Source organism: Chamaea fasciata, unplaced genomic scaffold (assembly GCF_029207755.1).
Source record: "Chamaea fasciata isolate MVZ Bird 193981 ecotype frontalis unplaced genomic scaffold, bChaFas1.0.hap1 SCAF_21, whole genome shotgun sequence".
In the NCBI taxonomy this organism is placed as follows: domain Eukaryota; kingdom Metazoa; phylum Chordata; class Aves; order Passeriformes; family Sylviidae; genus Chamaea; species Chamaea fasciata.
In genome coordinates this window covers 6,069,162-6,090,432 of record NW_027094106.1, presented here as the reverse complement: position 1 = coordinate 6,090,432, position 21,271 = coordinate 6,069,162, and the positions used below count along the sequence as shown (strand labels likewise).

The 21,271-nt window shown below is 45.0% G+C and overlaps 1 protein-coding gene across 1 annotated transcript; it reads right to left on the bottom strand.

Moving 5' to 3' along the window:
• Nucleotides 1–341: 341 nt before the first annotated feature.
• On the bottom strand, nucleotides 342–21,108 carry YWHAE (tyrosine 3-monooxygenase/tryptophan 5-monooxygenase activation protein epsilon). Its single transcript, XM_066202206.1, has 6 exons — nucleotides 20,922–21,108; nucleotides 10,593–10,792; nucleotides 5,768–5,874; nucleotides 5,194–5,400; nucleotides 4,550–4,686; nucleotides 342–1,283 (listed from the first exon to the last, which is right to left on the bottom strand). Exons 1-6 carry the CDS (start codon nucleotides 20,983–20,985, stop codon nucleotides 1,231–1,233), a joined length of 768 nt encoding a protein of 255 aa, XP_066058303.1. The 5' UTR covers nucleotides 20,986–21,108; the 3' UTR covers nucleotides 342–1,230.
• Nucleotides 21,109–21,271: the final 163 nt, after the last annotated feature.

Here is a 21,271-nt window from a genome sequence, read left to right as displayed (position 1 = left end):
TCCTTCTGTGGCTGAGGGGAAGGCTGACCCCAGCCCCAGCTCGGTGCCCATTCCCAGCAGAGCAGATAACCTGTGTCCCTTCTCTCCATCTATGGAACTGCACTGGATGAGAAGTGCTGGAACAGCAGGTGAGAGAATTCCCCAACCATTTCCCAGGGATTTATATAGGGAAAGACTGGATAAAAGGGCTGCTCCCAGCAGCACAACTCACGCTCAGACCAAATCTTCCTTAGCTCCTGTCTGAAGAACAAGGCTGTTCCTGCTGCTCTCTCCCCCTCCAACTGTTCCTAGTACAAGCAACAAAGGGAAGTTATTCTTCTAAAAGAAATTCATAGTGATGGTTGGCATTTTTAATTTAGGTTTGTTTTATTTAAGTTTAATGTTAATTCCATGCTGTGTTTCAGTAAGAACAATACAGATTCTGTATCTGTGGCTCCAGTCAGATATCCAGTAGTACAAATTAGCTTCAAGTTACACATACTGAACAAAAGAGGTTGAGCGAGCGAAGGGAGATGGGGAGAGGGGAGGGAGAAAAGAAAAAATATTGAACACGCATGCAGGCTTATCAATGCCACCTTCAATGCTAACCTGCTTGGAGGGAAAGTAAAGAACAGGCAAGAATGAGCAGCCACGGATTGTTGAACTGTTACCAGCACCATGATTTTCAGCAACATTTCAGCAGTTTGGAAACTTTTTTGTTTTTATACAGTAAAACCACTACAATAAATGTCCCAAATGCAACCTCGCAACTTCAAGCTAAACACCCAATTAAGTTGAAACATTGGTATAAAATTCAGTTTAAACAGTTATAAAAAAAAAAAAGAAAAAAAAGAAAAAAAAAGAAAAATGCCACCACACGAGCACTACCTGGCCAGGACCAATCTCTCCCTACACGGCCTTCAGGTGTCACACATCCAGGTCTGATGGCAATGTCACCACAGCTGGCAGAGACAATACAGTAATGCTGAAAGAGCCTTTTACGCAGTCCTGTTAGTGTCTTAAAGAACCTAAAAGCTGGCACCAGTAAAATCCACAGAAATTCACTCTTGCCTTTAAGAACTTTTAAACTGTGTAAAAAAAATAAAAATAAAGAAACCCAACAGGGCAGGAACCTAAATTCTGAGACCCAATGTAAAAGTCAGATTTGGTGGTTCTCAGAGTGACACTGAGGGTTTTTGTGGGGAAGGGGGAGGGTGGTCAGAGATGGGTTCTCTTGTTGGCCTTTGTGTCTCACTGGTTTTCATCTTCCACATCCTGCAACGCTTCTTTATTCTGTTCTTCACCTGTGGAAGTGGGAAGAAGGAAGGAAAATGTTACCATTTAAAACTGAGAGCTGCGGAACAGTTTAACAAGCACTTCAGATATTAATATTTTCATGCAGTACACGCTCACTCTCCCACTCCACACTGCCAGCTCTGAGCGAAGCGTTCCCATGGAAATGAAGCCTTGGAATCACCTGCACCCTCAAACAAAACTGCTGCCAGGCTATTAAAACACGTGAGAACAGACCCAGCCCTGAAAACTGACACCACACAGGTGAGCAGTCCTGCTGAGCCAGGGCTGGACAGCCCAGAAACCATGGGAACAGCTGTGGATCAACATCCTTGAATCAGGAAATCCCTTCCCCAAACCCTCATCTCTCTCTTTTTCTGCCCAAGCCCACTCAAGCCTCAACAGCAAAGTACTTCAGGCAATTTTCTACAGTTACACTGATGGCAGGAATTACCAAAGGTATGAAGAACACCCTACTGCAAGTCCAACCTGACAAGAAACCCTGGGCCTGAGGGTTATTCAAGAAAAACATCTTGTGGAAACTAATGTCTCTGTTCAACCAGGCTGTGCCATGCAGTGGAATGGGATCTGTCCGTGAGACTCCTGCAGTTTGGTCACATTCCAGCTGCCCCAGGGAGCTCCATGCAACACCTCCTGCAGGGCTTTGCCAAAATTCTGCTGCAACTGGGCAAGTTCCAGCTACCTCAGCCGGTGCCATCACACATGCACATGGGATAAAGGAGGCTGAAAAACGCTTACAATTATCTGTAACCACATAAGATGGAACTCTCTTAAGGGCAATAAACAAGAACTAGTAATTAAAAACTTAATTTGCAATAAAACCCAATGAAATGAGACTGATAACTTCCAGCAGATAACCAGAATGTTTGCTCAGAGCATGTCCAGATTCAGGGTTACCACCAGGTACAACAGGAAGTAGATTTTGGAAGAGGGGGGCCTAGGAACACAGGACATTCAACAAAACAATAAAGTTTATAGACAGAATTCCATGTCCGATCATTTAAGAGAGGAAAGCAGAGACCCTAACCCAGATTAGAAGATCTGAGCATGCTCTAACCAACACACTTAAGCAAATACTCCTCTACCAGGCCACTGTCAAGTACTTCCCATGCCCACAAATTCTTCTATCCATCCAGGTTTGCAGCTCAATTCCCACACATGTGAGTTACTCTGGATCTTAGTCAAGCACATCATCCCTGGGCAGGGGGACAGGTGCCACAGGAGTGGCAGCAGGGACACAAACGTTTGTCAGCAGCAGGTGACAGAGGCAGGCACTGTTAGTGACAGGAAAACTGACACTGAAAACTCCAGTGAGCCACGACAAGAGACTTACAAAGTAGAGTTTTTAGGAAATGAACAGTTGGACTTTCCTTTAGGAATCTATACAGCAGGAAAGAAGGGGAGAACAGGAATCATATGGAGATGACATTACAAGCGTGGAAATAAACTCAACACTGGTCTGGGCCATGGGAAAGCTACAGGGATTGGGATGGGAGAGCAGCAGCTGGGTCATGCCTGGCTTTACATCCTTACAGGGCTGGAATGGAATCAGGGAAAAGCTTAATGCCAAAGCACAAGCCCCTTCCAAGTCTCTCCCACCCCTTGGAAACTGCTCATTGTGTCACTACTGACTTCTTGTTCACAGGCTCTGCTCCTTTGGGGATATGGAGCTCTGGAAGCATCAGTTGGAAATGCACTCACAGTATTGGCAAAGTATGAGGAAACTTAATTTTGCACCTGTGTCTAAACATTCTACATAAACACTTTTTTTCTTCTGGATCTGAAGAATTCCACGACTTTAAGCAGTTCTACAGTATTTTCAATTCTGTAATTATTACCTTTCTGGCACTAGTAACCAGGATAATCTGAATTACTACAGGACTAATCAAAATGTCTATTTTCCATGCTGTGGAGCAAGAAATTTAGATCTCTATTTCTTTTTTCAAAATCTAAAGAGCCTGTAAATAATCCTGTGGAACTTCTACAATATCCAAAATCCATGAGAGTCATGAGCTATGGGCAAATCAGGAACTTTTGGAAGACACTGTTCGAAAGATAATGGGACTATCCCACATTGATCCAACCTTGTTACTCCACTAAAATGGCTTCCACTGAGCACCTGGGTATTTGGCTCCAATAAAAAAAGTAGAAGTTGGATCTAAATTGTGGGAATTTGAAACACATTTTTCTTCTCCAACCCCTACCCATGGCAAGGAAGGCATTTAGAGAGAAGTCTACAGATCAGTCCTGGGTCCATCCTGCACCAGGAGATAATCCTTGAAAACGGAGCCTTGAACACTGGGATGTGGAGTAAACCAGGAGCCAAGAGCCTGCACATTCACAGCATTCCCAGTCTCAGCAGCCCAAAGAGCAGAGTGAGAAGCTATGGAGTAACAACACTTCAAAACAAACCCATGACTCTACACAAAAACAGGGAATTGGGAAAAAGTTTAAAGATTCTGCATTTGCTTTCAAATGGACACACAACCAGTGAAGTACCCCAGGAATGCTGCGTGGCTACAAGGAACAGCTTAGCAGAATTTTAAGACACTCACATATTTATGTGAAGTTCAGCAGTGCTGTTTCTAAGCTCTGGGCATTTGTAGGTACCCAAAATAATCTTAACGGGATTTATTTCTTCTCTTTCAAGTTAAAAGTAAATAAAGTCAGCTCTTTCACTTGTCTCTCCAAGAGAGAAGACCTAAAATGAGTAGATTTATACCAAGCACTGTATGTGAGAGTGTAAGTGTTGGAGAAGCCCACTCAGTGTGCCAAAACCACTCCAAAACTTTGTACTATCCTTTGTTAGCGAGCAGAAGCAATCCATGTCCCACTGTCTGGTACTGCCAGGGGACACACTGGGCATTTGCTCTGGCAGTGAGAACATGAGGTGACCTGGAATGAAGGGAACTGAAGCATTTCCAGTGCCTCCTCCTGCACAGCAGGTTCACATCTGGTTGGAAAGACAGCCAGAGATGAACATGACAAGCAAAAAGAAAGAAAAGATGAAATAAATGGAATCACTGCTTTTACAGTGATCACAGCTGCCATGTGGGGAGGGAAAAACAACCAAGTGTTGATAATTCCACCCGTCCTTTTGAGCTGAAAGGCTGCTCCAAACACTCAGTGTCAGCCCTATCACCTGAGCCAGTGTCAAGGCAGGACAGGAGGGTCATTATTAGGAGACAGAGGTAAATCATCAAAGCCTCTCCATTTCCTTGGGTCAGGATGAGCTCTTCCAGCAGGACTCACTTACCATCACCCTGCATGTCTGAAGTCCATAGTGTCAGGTTATCACGTAACAACTGCATGATAAGTGTAGAGTCCTTATAGCTTTCTTCACTCAGTGTATCCAGTTCTGCAATAGCATCATCGAAAGCTGCTTTTGCCAACCTGCAATGCAGATTTAACAATATTGCTGAAGCACAACACCAGTCACTCTGTGTGCTTTTTACTCAAGAATATTGGTTTCATTCAACTTTTCTACATCTTGATTAAGGGCTGCCAAAAAATTAAGTGTAACCTGCAGTGACAGAAGATAAATGGTATTTGCTTCACCCACTGCCATTCTGTACAGAAATCAGTGCCACCATCCCTCCCAGCTTGTGCAAGAGACCTTCAATCACCTCACACCTTAGGCAGTTTACAGAGTTAACCTGGCAAGCTGCCGAACTGCCATTAGCTGATCAAATCAAGGTTATCACTGCTCTGCTTCTCATACACCATTACTCTCACACAAACACATGGCTCTGGACTCACAAAAAACGGTGATGCTGAAAATCTTCCCAGTGAATTGACATCAACCAGAGCAAACATCAGCAGCAAGAAAGCAGGAGAAGCAAAGGAGCAACCACTTTTGGCTTGTGTGGCATTCACCCCACACTGCCAGCCAGCACCTACCTGCAGGCACGATCAGGAGAATTAAGAATTTCATAGTAGAATACAGAGAAGTTGAGCGCGAGTCCTAAGCGGATGGGATGTGTTGGTGGGAGTTCTGTCATTGCAATATCACTAGCAGCTTTGTAAGCCACCAAGCTGTTCTCTGCAGCCTCCTTCCTGTCATTTCCTGTGGCAAACTCAGCCAGATACCTATGGTAGTCCCCCTTCCTGAGAACACAAACAGTAGCAAGTCAGGAATCCTTGTCTGCCCACCAGCCATTAAATTAACAGTTGAAATTAAACTGTGTTCAGATATTCACACACCAAGCACTCTGCTGCTCAGTTACTGTCTACACAACACTGCACCAGCAACTGAGGGAAATTTAAACCATCACTACAGGACACATCTTATTTTCTTCTCTTTACAAGTGTTCAGCTCATACAAAACGAAAAAAACCCAAGCAGGGATGTGATTTCTACATCAGCGACTCAATTAAAATTGTTGTTTCTTACATCTAAGAGCTGCATGACAGTGTATATCAAGTTCTCACTACAGTTACTTATTTCAGGCCTTTCCTCTCAAGAAGGTACTTACATTTTGTAATAGAAAACCTTGGACTCGCCAGTGTTAGCTGCTGGAATGAGGTGTTTGTCCAGTACATCCAGAATGTCACAACAGATTAACTTCAGTTCAGTCTCAACCTAGTAAAAAAAAAAAAAAAAAAAAAAAAAAAAAAAAAAAAAAAAAAAAAAAAAAAAAAAAATTAGAAGAGGGGGTGAGGTGAACACTTAAGACTAAATGCTGTTTCAAAAGCAGCCAAATATCAAACAGGTAACATCATGAAATTCCAAAGAGGGGTAGGACAGAAGAAAAATAAAATTCAACCGCTCCACAGGTGCATTAAGCAAAACAGTTGTGCGCATTTAGCTGACACACAAGAGGCAGGGACTGATGGATGATGAAATGTGGAACCGAACAGTGGAATTTTAAACTCCTTGGAAGACATCTTACTCGACCATTGCATTAAGTTTGTCCCAGGATGTAATTCCTTACTGCAAGGCTTGCACAACTCAATTCCTTCCATTTTTTGATCCTGGAAGGCTGCCCCAAAAGTGGCAACAGCAAAGGGGACAATTTGAAGGTAATTAACACAAATCAGCTCAACTCCATTATACCCCAGAGTTAAATGCACCCTCACAACAGTTTCTAGTGAGTCCTTGGAGGCAAAGCTCTAAGAACAGAGCCTTAAGACAAAAATCATGGAGTATCAGAACAGAATCAAGATGTGCCACACAAACAAAGGTCAGGTACAAGATGAAAACAAGCTCCAGAAGCAGGTGAAAAACACAAAGCGCAGCAACTCGGTGAAAAAGCAGAAATCACCAACACTGACAGTGAAATCTGTGCCCAAAAATACAGTATATGAAGCCTTATTTAAAAACAGGTACTGGATTTGAATAGTCTGAACTGAAAACAGTCACATGAAGCTTCATTTTTTCCAGTTCCAAACATAAAGCAAGGTCTGTGAGGTCAGGGTTTACCACAGAGTTTCACACCTGCAAGCAAAGAACCTGAGCACACCCAGAAGAGCTGAATCCCCTCCTCTGCCATCAACGTGGCCCAAACCAGGCTGGCTCTGAGCCTGTGGGGTCATTCCAGTAGGAGTGGTTGGTTTATTGTACACAGTCACCCACCCATTGCTGCTTTTTCATCATTTCACAGGAACTTTCACAGCTACAGCTGAAGAGAACTCTGGCCCAAGCTAATTTCACATACAGGAGAGATTTCAAGCAAAGGCAATAAAGAAACTACCAGGAACTGCAAGCCTTGGATCACAGGAGCAGCCCCACTCAGTCCATCATCCCCTCCTATCCTCCCACCCAAGCATTTGCTTTCCTTTTTTCTTTAAGCATTTTCCTTGCCCTGCAATCCTTTTATCACCACACAGCTCCCAAACTATCAGGGTTTCTAACCACAGCAATTATACCCAAAAGCTGTTAAAATTACAGATCCAAAATAAACAATAAACTGGCACATACACACAAATACTGACTTGTACAAAGTAACAGATTTGCAAAAGTTCCTTTAGAGAAATTAACTGAAAGCAAATTTCATGTACAAATGTCAGAATGCCCTGACATTTACAGGAAGAATCAGATGCTGTACTTAATTAAGTGACAAATGCTTAAGAAAGGTGCTGAAATATGGTCACTCGAGAAGAATCTACTTCATATATTCTTGGGCTACAAAAGCTATAAAACCTTTGGCCAGCAGTCAGTTCCTGCAAACTTCTTTCCTCTTGATCCTCTTTTTCAATGACTTCTTTTGCAGAGAGATCTTCAGCCAAACTGCAAAGAATTAAATCAGTTTCTAATCCTCTTTAGTTAAATAACCATACATGTACAAACTTCTATTTCATCTCACACAGACTTTTTCGAGCTTTGCTTAAAGGATCAGTCACAGTGATCAGAGATCAGCCGCTGTCAGGGCAATGGAAATGTCCTGAGCAAGCTTCGTTTAAAAAGATTTCATACAAATCAAGGTAATTAAACAAACAAAAAAACCTCCACAACAAAACTAAAAGCTCTTGTACAGAAGAATCTGTTCTAGACAGCGTGGCTCAGTGAGCACTTTCTAAGAAGGGGGATATGGAGGAGAGCCTGACAGCTGCCCCAAAATACAGCCCAGGCTGGAAGTCAGAGCACTGGGAACACTCATTCCACGTGCCACATCTCCAGAGCAGGCAGGGGAAGGTGAATACCTGTGCTGTGGTGTGGGGATGGATTTGGTTTGACTGCAAGGGAGGGAACTGCACCGTGTGCAGCCACTCATCACTCCAGCCTCTCAAGGGTGAAGAGCACAAGGCTCAGTGTGCCCTCCTCAGAGACGCAGCCAGATGAGAAATTCAGGGGCTTTTGTGTATCCAAATGGCCACAGGAGCCAGGAGAGCAGCCTGTCTACAAAGGAAGCAACTAAGTGGCATTTTCCCTCATGGCTATGGATGTGTTTGGCTCCATTCAGCTGAAGTGGTTTGGAAGAGGCACAGTCTGGTGTCTGTCATCTCTCACGCTGCCCAGTGCACACTTCAGACACAGCCAGCCCAGCCCTGCCCTCCCAACACCAGCACCCCTCGAGTTCCGTCCCCAGTCACGCTGGCCACTAGCTCAAAAAAACTCCCAACGTGAGCCACAAGCTCAGTTATAGTAAATACTGACACCCACCAAACCCAACAGAGAATTACTGTCACAGAAACCACTACAGACACTTTCCATTCCTACTGGAGCAGCACCCTACAGCTGAGCAAGGTCACAGCTGCTTCTGGGGTAGGTGAGAGATGTGTCTTTCAGAGATGCTGGTTCTCCCCAACTCCCCAGTGCTTTAAACTTGGCCTTGTTGGCCCCCAGCCATGGTTTGGGGCTTGGGGGAGGAGGTTTGTTTGGCTGGGCTTTTTTTTGTAACTCCTTCAGAACCTTTCAAGTCTGAGAAAGGTACTCCTAACACTGAACTTACTCTGGGAAATGCTACAATAGGCAGAATTTGTTGACAAGGGAATCATAATGAGCACAATTCTGCTGGAAGTTGTTTCTCCAGTGAAGCACTGAGCCCAACAGGGCAGGAGTGCTACTGTTCAGCAGTGACAGTGAGCAGCAACACCCAAACCTTTGCCATGCTCCTCAAGCCCTCCAGCCAAGGCCATTGACACGCTCAGAGCAGATGCCAACCCACATTAACTCTCCCAGCAGCTACTGACAGGATCTGGCTTTCACTACTGATGATGCTCAGGAAGCTCCTGTGAAGCTCCAGTGGAGCTGGGCAGACACAGCCACCCCTCCCGCAGTGTGGAACCAGTGAGTGCCCAGTGCAGCTGTGAGAGCTGCTCCCTCCCTCTCAGGATTTAACAGCTGAACACCCTGTTGGCATCACACTGACTTATGTGGCCTCTCCATCCCTTCAGACACCTCAAGCACTACACACTTGTATTTCCTGCACCCCAGTCCATCCAGAATGGCACATGTCCTTTACAAAGAGAGATGCAGAACAAAGGGTATCTCTACAGTCCTTTAAAAACCAGGGAAAAAGTCTTTTCAGCATTAAAGGATCTTTGGCAGAAGATGACAACCACCCACAAAACCCTGTGCAAAAAACCCTGGAAGCACACAATGTAAAAACAAATTTAATCACTGGATAGCTGTTGTCTTGTTTTCTGTGTTCTGTTAGGAGACCGTAGACACCCATCAAGAAAAGGTTATTTGGGACTGTATGTAACTGGCAGAGTCTCAGCTCATCAGCATGCCAGCACAAAATTAGAAACTCACAACTTTAACAATTCCATGGAGCAACAGAAACCCTGTGAGTCAACAGAAAGTAGTCCAGAGCCATTCCTGGGAGAAGATTTCCAAGTCAATATCATTTCCATTGCTGGTATATGAATCAGTGCCAGGTGATCTAACAGACTCCACTGTTTCTCTGGAAGTGAAGATGTGAACCATGTGGAGGCACTTGTCCTCAAATAATGGGGATGGATGAAGCCTCTGCAGAAATGTGTGGGATTTAAATAGTATAGGAGCATGTCTGAAACCATCATTTAGGGCAGGGGGAACAGCTCCTCACGAAGAGCTGAAGGTTTCATTAGCCCCCACCAATGGAAGTCAGAGCTTGCTGCAAGTTCTCCATTTTAGGTAAAGCTGCACACACTGACTAAGTCAGCATGAAGTTATGTGGATCAATTTTTCCCTCTCTCTCCAGAGAGAGAACACAGCAAGGCCCTGGAGGTTGCTGCACACACAAGTTGCACAGCTGGGATGACCATGACACCCCTGGGAATGCAGAGTGACAAAAGACAAGGAGTTAAGAAAAGCACTGAAGAACCTCCCCCAGGGACATTTCAAGTGTTAATGTTTTACATTAACATTTTTAGTGTTAATGTTGCTAATGAACTCTCTAGGACAGAGAACTGGAATCACAGAAAGTGTCACTGTATGATCCAAACTTTTATAGTAAGTGAAAGCTTAACAGCCAAACACCTCCTTTCAAAGGGTTACTTAAAGTAAGAAGTTGCTTGGGGTCAGTGAGGTTGGAGGGGAAGGAATGAGGGCTCCCTGAGCAGGTGCAGCCTCACACCTGAGTGAGCAGGAAAGTGCCAGTGCAGCTCCAATGCCTGGAAGAGCTGTGGATGCACTGAGGGAAAGGCCCTCCCCTCCCCTGAGCCTGCTGCCCCCCTGAGTGTTTATACACAAACACCACAGCTCTCCCCTCCAGCAAGGGATTTATTCTCCAGATAAGGAACAAGCTCCAGCCTTCCAGGGCTGTCCCCCTGCTCCAGGTCAGGCCAGCAGAGGCAATCTGGAACACCAGGGCAGTTCATGGCAAGGGGACCAGAACCAAATGACATTCTGCTGGAAGACCAACTTCATCTTACCATTTGCCGATACTCCCGAATCATTTTTAATTTGTCTTCTCCACCTTTGTTTTCTTCTTTCTGTTCAATGCTGCTGATTATTCTCCAGGAAGCTCTCCTGGCTCCAATCACGTTTTTATATGCAACAGAAAGCAGGTTTCTTTCTTCCACTGTCAACTCCACATCCATTCCAGCCACCTTCTTCATTGATTCAACCATTTCTAGGAGGAAAAGGTCAGGCAATTATTCTCAAAACCTGAAGCGTCTTTCAAATCATTCAGTACAAACTGCACATTAATGAGAGCTCAGGAAATTAGGTTTCCTCCTCCTTTAACCCAGCTACTCCTCACTTTTCCCCTGGAGTATTCCAAACAAATCAATCAGCACATACACAAAGGAAGTATCTGATGTTCATCTGGTATTTTACAAGGGTTCCAAAAATTCTTTAAAGGTAGTTCAGCTTTTGGTTTGGGTTTTTGTTTGTTTGCTTTTTTCAACACACAGACAAAAAGGATGTAGCAGCAAGAACATTCATCCACAGTTATCAGCACAATCCTACAGGAGCGTGTGCTCTCCAGAGTGCTTTGGAGAAGGCAGAGAACAGTGAGAGAAGATGAGCAAATGTGATCTGGCTCTTGGCACAGTCAGGATAAAACTGAGGAATTACAGGATGATTTGTCAACTGGAGCACAGTGTAATCTGGTAATTAACGAAAACATAAAACCCACATTTGAACACTTGTAGAGATGTATGAGTACTGTTACTAGGAAAGTGACTCAAAGATGCGAGATGAACCTCCCAAAGAAAAACTTGGTGCTTGGAGTGGTAACAAAAAGAGTCATCCGGAGTGTACCCACAGCAATTCTATGTACCCATGCCAAGCAGCCAATTACACTGAAAAGTAACACACAAAATATGAATTCATGTATATTTGTATTTTAAGCTTGTTGAAAAAAAGTATTTCTAAACCTGAGGTGAAAACAATCATTACCAAAACCAGCTTTCCTACACCCCAGTGGAAACAAAGACTGAACTGCTTCAGGAATGTTATAACTCCTTCATTACCTAACCACACCGGGATTGTTCAAGACACATTACAAGAACAGCGTTAAATATACAAATGAAGCTTAACTATCATTTTTCCCCCCTCAGATGTCAAAATCACAACCTAAACAGGCATAAGCTACTTCAGCAATGGAGACTATAGGCTCCCTTGGCAGGAACAGTGTTATCAGTCTCCAACAGGTCTCCATATGTGGCGGACAGAATTTTATGGTGGCTCTATTTTTATCAGCAGATTTTGCTTCTCCGAATCACGGAAAGTAACAAAAAACCCACCAAGGATTTGATAAAACTTGTTGAAAACACCACCCAGCAATTGCAAAATGGTGAGCTGCTTCTGCTGAAGAATGTGAGAGCTGCCCTAGAACACTCCATGCTCACACAATTAATATTGACATAAACATAATTACATTATTTAGGCCAGCTAAGTTACAGGCAATATAATACAGCTGCAATTTGCTACTTAAATAATGCAAGTACTGTGATTTATTACCTGAAGGATGACCCTACCATCCCACCCATACAAAGAATCTATGTAAAAGCTGTGAATTTTTAAAATTATGCAAATTAAGCCATCTCATATTTTTGAAGTTTATTAAAACAGAGCTATGCTCAAGATAAGAGGCCTGACAGCTCCTGTGGACAAAAATGACAAGCAGGAATTGAGCTTTGCAATCTCCATGACCTGGGTATGTTTGTCAAGAAGCTGCAGCAAAAAATGCAGCTCTTGTTTTCAAGTTTAATATGTGACTGCCTTCAGAGAAGTAACCCACAGGTTACAGAAATGCTGCCTTTTTTAAAGCAGTTAATATTATTGTGCTTTATCCACTGGGATTAAATACACAACATTTCAGTCGTACTCCTGAATGTACACAACACTTTTATGGAAAATCTGCCTCTTGATGAAGACAACAGAAATCTATTCACACTTATCTCACGTAACAACGATATCCATGAAATAATTAGCCCAGAAGCGTGGAGGTTGAAGAACAGCAACAGCTTCTATGATTTGACCTGTATCAGGAAATTGCAACAACTGGGGCCAAAGGGACACGTTTTATCAACTTTTCTACGGATTTCCTTCACAACCTCTTCCCTAGGAGCACATTTGTCTAGTGTGAAAATTTAAAATAAAAAACTGCACACAGGACTTAGCTGTTTTCAGTGTACATTCAAACACGTCATTCCCAATTTAATCAACTGCTTGGCTTCTGCTGGATTTTATCTATTACCAGTCTGAAGATCTGCAAGCCCTTGAAACAGAGGTTTCAACAGCTCTGTGCACTGGAGAATAAACCCAATTTAGCTGGACAATAGCTGGTACAAAGCCAAACCCAAACCCTGCCCTACAAGGAGCTCCTCTGTGTGTGTTTTAGAGCTGGTGCATCCCTCCAGACCGGTGGCAAAGGAGGTCATGAACCTCCCCCTGCAGAGCCACAAGCAGGGAAACAAGGCAGCCAAAGGAAACGGGCACCTGCTTACAGCCACTCCCAGCAGTTAACAGCCCTGACCACCCCAACATTTTTATGACTGAGCTGCTGCAAGTTAAACAGACTGCCTGACAAGTGACAGCCACTGGGAGCAGGATGCTGGGGGATGGGGCAGCACCTCAGATTCCTCCATTTGTTCTGAAGCACAAACCCCTCAGCTCCACCACCCCTCACACTGGGGACACAACTCCCAACAGCCCGGCAACAGGAACTGAAAGGTCTCCTCCACAAAATCTTAATCCTGTCACCAGGTAACCACACAAACACAAACTAGGATCCCACCCAGAAACAACTGTCTTACCCAAAGAGAAAACATTTATCAGCCTTTATCAGTCTACCCACAAAGCTGCAGGAGAAAAAGGTTTCTGGTTTAGTAAAGAGCCCAATTTTACTTACAAATACAGAAGTCTGGGCTGATATTTCAACAAGACCAAATATTATTCACATACCTCGGTCTTCCATGGTAAAGCCATAATCCAGCCCTGAAAATTTAAGCCTGATGAAATATCTTAAGAACACAGGGGACAACACATCTGTATCACCCCCAACAGAAAACAAAAATAAAGCCATCTGTACCTGCCAACAGAACAAATATTTTTTTATTCTAAGTGCACTTTTACCAATCTGGAAGTTTCCACAAGGAGGTGGAATGCTCAGTCAGAAATACAAGACAAAATACAAGTGTGACATGACATTTCATTAAGAAGGATTATTGCAGCAATGACAACTCATTACACACAAAATCCAGAGATGCTCCCACTGCATTATGGAAAAAGCAGTGTTATGCAGATTCAGAGAGACTGATGCTGTGTTACTGGTTAAGCTCCAGCCTCTCAGGTGATTGCGGCTGTCACCTCATTGCTCCTGTCAGATCATGCCACCAACAGAGCAGGAAATCCCAAAAATGTAAATGATGGAAGGCCAGGGGAATATTCCGGAGCATGACGTGCTCACCTGGATTTAGATCCTTCCCCAAGCACCTGCTGTTGGTTAGGAAACACCACAGCACATAGACACTGTCTGCTCAGGTTTGTACATCCTTATGGAAAAGCTGAGACTCCAAACAGTTACCTAAGATACTACAAACCTGTAATGATGCCCAGGGCATTTTTTAGGTTCCTATATTCTACTACCTACGGTTAAAATGCTTGCTCCCCATTGCAAACCCTGCTGAGTCACCTCCAGACACCAGGAAGGACACACAGGCACAGCCTGGGAAGCACAAAGGGCTGGGACACAGGTGGCCACCTACAAAAGGTTTGTGGAACAGCAAGGTGCCAGGCTCGGGATGGGGGTTTAAAGTGAAAGACAAAGAATAAGCCTTACTCTAAGCTAAAAAGTCATGGGGAATTTTGTAAGTGTTGTGAAGCGCATGTTTGATAACCATCCTTAGGGGCCAAGCCAAGGAACAAAGGGCACAGTTGTTAAGGACTCATACTAGGTCACAAAATAATGACTCCCTCTTTACCAGAAACAAAGGAGAATCTAAATATTTGTTGCCTCTTTAACTCTAGAAATCAAAAAAAAAAAAAAAAACAAAAAAAAAAAAAAAAAACAAAAAAAAAAACACCCAGGGGAACTGCAATATCCCCAGGTAAGGAAATAAGGAAATGGGTGATATACAGCAAATTTAGAAGAAGACTAAAAACCTTCCCAATACAGGACACAAAACAAGGAACAGCACACCCTACCTAGAGAACAGCCAGTATCTGGCAGTTCTATCAAAATCTGTGCTTGTAACAGAAACTGCTGGGCTTAAACAAAGGCTGGTGCACTAAAGAAAACTTGTTAGGGGCAATCTACAGTGTTTGTAACTTCCAGTTCAGTGCCTGAGTCTCACTAACCAGGATGCTACAGGGTCAGGTTTTTTTGTTCACAACTAGGGCACTCCTTGTGACTTTAAACAATACACAGGATCTACTTTTCAACCCCACTGGTGGAGCAACTCCACAAACATGCACAAACTGTAAGAATTTCAACATTAGCACAGGAAAAAACAAGAGCTAGAAAAATCTCTTAGTGGTGTGCCTCCCTTCCAAAAGAGGAACTAGTTAAGAGAGAAAGCTTCTTAAAAAAAGAACAGAGAAAGAACTTGTTGAGTAAAGGTGGGATGAAGATGATGTAATGGCCATCATACTCAAATCAAAATGGACCTAAAGAGAACTCAAAAAGTAGAATTCGTATATATTATATAATGAAGAGCAGCAGAAGCACTGTCTTAACTCTCAATTTAGTAGCAGCAGAACGTCAGCAAACGGAAGCTGTGTTTTAAGTTTAATCTTTTTTATTGCCCTTATCTAAGGGCAATAAAGCAAACCAAGATCTTCCAACTTCTAAGCTGCTTCTCAGTACCTACTTCAGCATTTCAGGAGCTAAAAGCTGCAAATGAGCATCCTGTGAGCTGTGAGGAGAAAAAATAAGTCCTCCCTTGTGTCCACCAGAGATATGACACACCACAAACAGTATCCAAAGACTCAGTACAAGTGCTAGTCTTGTACTTTTTCATTCTTCCAACGAACAAAAGATGATCAGGAACAAGTCACAAGAACTTGAAGTATCTGAGCCTGAACTGTTGCGTGTAACCTCCCAGTCAGGGCTTTAACAGCAGCAGCAAACACAAACTGGTTTACACTGTTCATTTGAGAAAGGGCACCTACAAAACCATGAACTTATTACCCACCAGAGGTCAAGTCAATGGGAATTACATCTTAAAAAACCCTGGAATGAGTGGGTATATGCATAAAGAGCATGGCCTTCCATTATGCCTCACAAATCTACTGGAATGCTTTGAACACATGAAGCACAGGGACAAGGAAGACGTGATTGGAACAGTCTACCTGGATTTCCCAAAGGCATTTGACAAGGTCCCTCACCCAAGGCTCTTTAAGGAACTCAACTGCCATGGGATAGGAAGGAAAGTCCTCACATGGATAAACACTTGGCTGAAAGACAGGAAACAGGGTATGGATATGAGACAAGTGCTGAGAACAGAAAGCCCACCAGTGGGATCACAAGGGCTCTGTGCTGGGAAGCAGGCTAACACTGCTGAGAAACAGAAGCAAAGTACTGACTTAGCAGCAGCAAACTCCTAGGAACGAACATGAGAAAAACTGGGGCCAGCGTGTTCTCTTCAGGAAGAGCAGAATGTGCAGATTAATGCTCACAGACTGCACTTCCCACAGCTCCAGACCTCCACCCAGCAGCAGTGGGTACCACCCTACTCACTACCCTGATGAGCTCCAAATTCAACCAAGTCCAAGTTCAGCTCTGCCTTCCATCCATCAGGAACTCCCCTGAACATACTGTGACACTGCCTGCAGAAGGTTTTCCTGCTCTCTTAGGGAATCCTGTGCTTGGCAAGGACTCCAAAGATGGCTGAACCCATCCCTATTGATCCCCTCCTGCCAGCTCAATGCCCCTCTGACCTCTCAACTGGCTCATTCAGGTCATCAGCTCAGACAAATACTCACAGGGAAAAAAAAAAATTTAATCTTGCTTCTAATTTAGAGAACTGAACTGGTTCTAAGGGTCAAACCAGAATTCAAGCACAAATGAGAAGCATTCCATACTTAGCACAATGTACAAGTTCTACACAAATGAGCATTACAGAGCCTAACAGGTGGATTCCCAGTTGGGACAACCAACAAGCAGAGGAGGAAAAAAAGACAAATATCCAACCTGCACAGTGGCTTGATGATGATTTTGTGGACAAAGCAGAGGGTTATACTGCTATTCCTTGTGCAAGGTTTGTAACAGCCGGTGCAGTCAGAACCCTTCCAAACCTGACAGCGTGACTCCGCAATAAGCAATCCTGTACCTTTACACCCCTGGAGAAACACAGGTTAGGGCCCGGTTTTCCAACAGTGGGAGCATAATCAATTGTATGCTCTACCACAAGTCCTTTCAACAAGAACATTTTTAGATCACTCCTGTAATCTCTTCAAGCTGTGGACATTTACTTTTCTAAATCAAGAGGATTTCCCCACTGTTTCTAACAAATATTTCAGTTTGAAAGCAAACATCTCAATAAAGCTCTTTCCTTGACTGAGATCTGCTACTGAGCAAACCTCTAACACTGGACACCAGTTCACCTTCTGGGCGCCTTGCAGAGGACCTCACCATCTAATTGTAGAGTTCTGTCTCCTTTGTCTGCTCCTGGAACCTCAGGAAATTCAAGAAGACCATTACAAAGGCCATCTCTCACACAACTCCTCATAATCACAAGTCAATTTATGGCCCAGTATCTACAACTCCCACTTAAAAAAATGTACAATCTTGCTCCTTTAGCACTGTTGTGCCCATACTTTAACTCTTGGCCTCCTACAATTTTTAGGGCTATGCTGAGATTTTTTTGCCTTTTAGCTCAGAGGCAGCAGTCACCCCCACACCACTACACCAGGAAGACCTTTAACAGACAGGGGAAGTGGGAACCATTAATGGGGAGAGGAACCCAAAAAACTGAAGCGTGCTTGACATCTGCTAGAAAGAGACCAATCCTCTGCAAACCAAAATTAATATGCAACCTGAATTCTAATTTGTGACTTATTGATTCCTCATTAGGCTCTAAGCTCAAGACCTGTTACTAGGAGACAGTTTTTCCTAAAAAGGGTTCAAATCTTGAACTGAACCCACTGCTGCACACATTCCTGCCTTCGTGATAAAGACACATTTCCCTGACAGACAATTCCTAAAGACAAAGGGAGCCAGCTGTTATCCTGCTGTGCTGGGAGGCAGGAGACCTGCCATGGGTGGGCTGGGTGCTTTCCTTACCTGGACCTTGACCAATTCTCTGGTTTTCAGGGGGAAAACCCACCTATTTCACCTCACCCAAGTCATGTACCCCAAGACTCGTAGACAAAGCAGCTGTTGGGAGTATCTGCTCAGAGCCTGTCTTGAGCCAGAGCGTGTTTCCCACCTGAAACAAAGATGTTCCCAGCTTCCACAAAGAGGAATTGGTTTCCATATCCAGCAGCAGTCTACAGGAATCCTCTACAACCTCTTGACATAAAGAGCTCCAAAATATCACTTACTCCCAGTTGTTTTCCAAAAAAGGAGTCAATTTAGTCACAAATTATTCTACCAATAAGGAACAGCAGTGAGTGAGATTTCTCAGTAAGCTTCCTGGCATTTTGTGATTTGCCATAACATGCCTAGGCAGATCTGTGAAAATAGTCAGACACCCAAATCTCTTAATGTATCTCTGGAGATCAGGGTTTAAGTGCTACTTACACTGCAGAAGTACCTAGAAAGTTGTCCTCTTAATCTGGGCCACCATGCTGAGGACAGTACAGACACAGGACCAGATCCCCAGCCGTTCACAAATGCAGCTCCCAAGACTTCAGAGATTCCCTAAGTGGGTCAGGTAAGTAACACCAAAGAAGCCACAGTTGGATGCCCACCATAAGTGCTGCTATAAATGCCATGAGCCATACATAAATAGCAACCCACCACTCTTCCAGTCTCCAGGAGAAAGATGGGACAGGAGTTTACACTTATCCTAATGTTAAACACAAAAAAAACTGTCAAACTCATATTCAAATTACCCAAGGGACTGGTATTCCAATGCATCTGTAGCCAGTACTTACCATCACCCCATTTGATATGAGCCAGTTAATAACTGTGGCCTTACAATTGTGCACCTCAAAGATCAAACTGAGGAGCAAAACTAGGAGTAGCTTACTCTTTCCTCACACTGCTTCTCAAATAATTTTGTTCACAGTTATTCAGCAGTCTCAGCTATGATCTTGGCAGAACTGCATTATTCCACATAAACAAGAACAAATTATGCCAATCATTTTTAATTGTTTCAGCTGAACAAGAACACAGAATTAAATGATAAAACAGTATCTACAGTACATGTTCTTCCAGGACATGGACACAGGAGAAGTGAAGATGCATTCAGAGCAGCTGGCAGAATTAGAGGGTGCATCTTAAATTATGTTCACCCAACTTGATTCCTAAAAACTCTGGAAGCCCAAACCCCACAGCACTGATTTAAACAAAACAACTTGAAGTTCAGTGCTCCATCCTAAATTGTAACAAGCCTCATGCCCATTCAGAAGCATAACAATTCTTCTACATTTTGCTCTGGGCAGCTTGTTTAGCAAACATTCCTGGTGCTGGGAGAACCAAAAGTCTACCCAGGGAAATGCTGCACCAAGGCAATAATCCCTCCCAATCAATTTTTATTAGTTGACAGGAAGTTTGCATTGCAGATCTGTGCCATGGGGTAGAGTCCTATTACCTTCTAATGAAATGATTTACTGCTGACTTCAGAAAACCCCAGAAACACAGTCATGCCTCAGGAGCTCCCAAGGCTGATGATTCCTCCAGGATGTTGGGTTTCCACTCCAACCAAAGCCAACCCTTTCAGTGGCACTGCCTCATCCACACCAAGTGGACAACCCTTCTCTCCTCAGCAGAAGTTGCACATTTACTGTGGAATATGGATGTGTCCTCTGCCCAAGGTAATTATTGTACCCCAATACCTGGTTTCTGGGGGGCACAGCCTTTCTTCAAGTCCTTTGGTTATTGGGGAGACTGCCTAATTGCTTTTCTTTACTGGTACCATTAATTGCTATTTTCCCATCAGAACTCTAATTGAATGGAATCTCATTTAGGCCTTCTTTTTGTTTTAGTTTCTCTTTTCCTCCCCAAAACGTGCATTTTTCAGATGTTCTGCAATGGTGCCATGAGATGTTTTTTAAGCACAACTCAGTAAAAATTTCTCATTTGGTGAGAACTTGGTCGTGTTGTCTATAACAATTCATGAACAGAAAGTATCTGGATTGTCTTCTTACCTCTCTAAATGAAGTGTTACCGCATTCACACATTCTACATACATATAATTTATTTCACCTCAAATGAGTAATCACAGCTCTCGGGGCAAAGTAACAGTCTCAGAAGAGTCGAGAAAATGAGAGGCTCTTCCTATTATATGCAGGGGAACCATGTTTAAAAGGAACACTTGCAAGACAGACATTTTTGGGGCAAGAGACACCACCCAGGGTTGCCAGTTCCTCCCCTCGACCACTTTTCCCCCAGATATTAAATCATCACGGATATGAAATGCTCAGGGATAGCGCACAAACTTAAAGGGGGGAAAAGGATGAAAAGAAGACGCCGAGAAGCTAAAACTACCTGCTAATAATTTCTACCACATAATGAAAGCATACGCGTTTTCTTTAGGCAGTGAATCATGTACTCGCTCCCTGCAGGGCGAGAACTCGCTCTCTCTGCGTTTGCCAGGGGCAGCAGGATCTCCAGCCGGGGGTAGAGGCAGAGAAAGAAGCGCAGCCCCGTCCCCGGGGACCCCCCCCCGAGCACGGCGGGCGAGGGGCCGAGGGCCGGGCCCCCCCTCCGGAGCGCCGGCCATGGGCGTTGTCTGCGGCGAGCCGCCCTCGCCCCGCGCCGCCCGCCCGGCCGGGGGAACGCGGGGCCGGGCCCGGCCGGAGCTCGCGGCGCCGTGAGGGGCGGCGGGGTCTCTTTGTGGGGAGACGGGGGCGGCTCCCTTACCCCCCCTTTTCTCAGGACTCGCCCTTCGCGGCCGCCATTTTATTCCCGGCTCCTGCCGCCACCGCCCCCCGCCCCGGGCCCCGCCCCGGCCCGAGACACCCCCTCGCCCGGGCCCCCATCCCCGCTTCCAGCGGCCCCTCGGGGCGCTCCCCGTCGCCATTTTGTGTGCGCCCCCTCCTCCGCCCCTGCCCCCCTCCCCCGCCCAGCCGCCATTTTGTGGCCGCTCCCTCCCTCCCTCCCTCTCCCCTTGGCCGTGCACGGCCTCCCGAGCCCGCGCGCTCACCATCGTAGCGCTCGGCCTGCTCAGCCAACTTGGCCTGATAGACGAGGTCCTCCCGATCGTCCATGTCCTACGGGCGGGGCGGCGGCGGGGACTGCGCGGGGCGGATGGCAGCCGATGGGTCCGGAGGGCTCGGGAGCTACCAGCTCGCTGCACTCCGGGCAAATATGGCGGCAGCGCCTCCTCCCGCTGCATCCGGGCACTCCCGCGGGCGTGCGCATGCGCCCCGCCGCCTCCCATGGCAACGGCGGCTCCCTGGCAACGGGCGGGGGGCGGGGAGAGGCGGCGTGAGGGGCGAGGCGGGATGGAGGGTGTGCGGAGGGCCGGGGGATAAAGCGGCGTGAGACGGCGTG

Excerpts from the sequence above, each read along its gene's own strand:
- YWHAE (XM_066202206.1), bottom strand. The coding sequence starts at position 20,985 with ATGGACGATCGGGAGGACCTCGTCTATCAGGCCAAGTTGGCTGAGCAG. Across the intron at positions 10,793-20,921 it reads GCAGGCCGAGCGCTACGATG|AAATGGTTGAATCAATGAAG; the intron begins GTGAGCGCGCGG and ends TTTTCCTCCTAG. Across the intron at positions 5,401-5,767 it reads AAGGTTTTCTATTACAAAAT|GAAGGGGGACTACCATAGGT; the intron begins GTAAGTACCTTC and ends TTGTGTTCTCAG.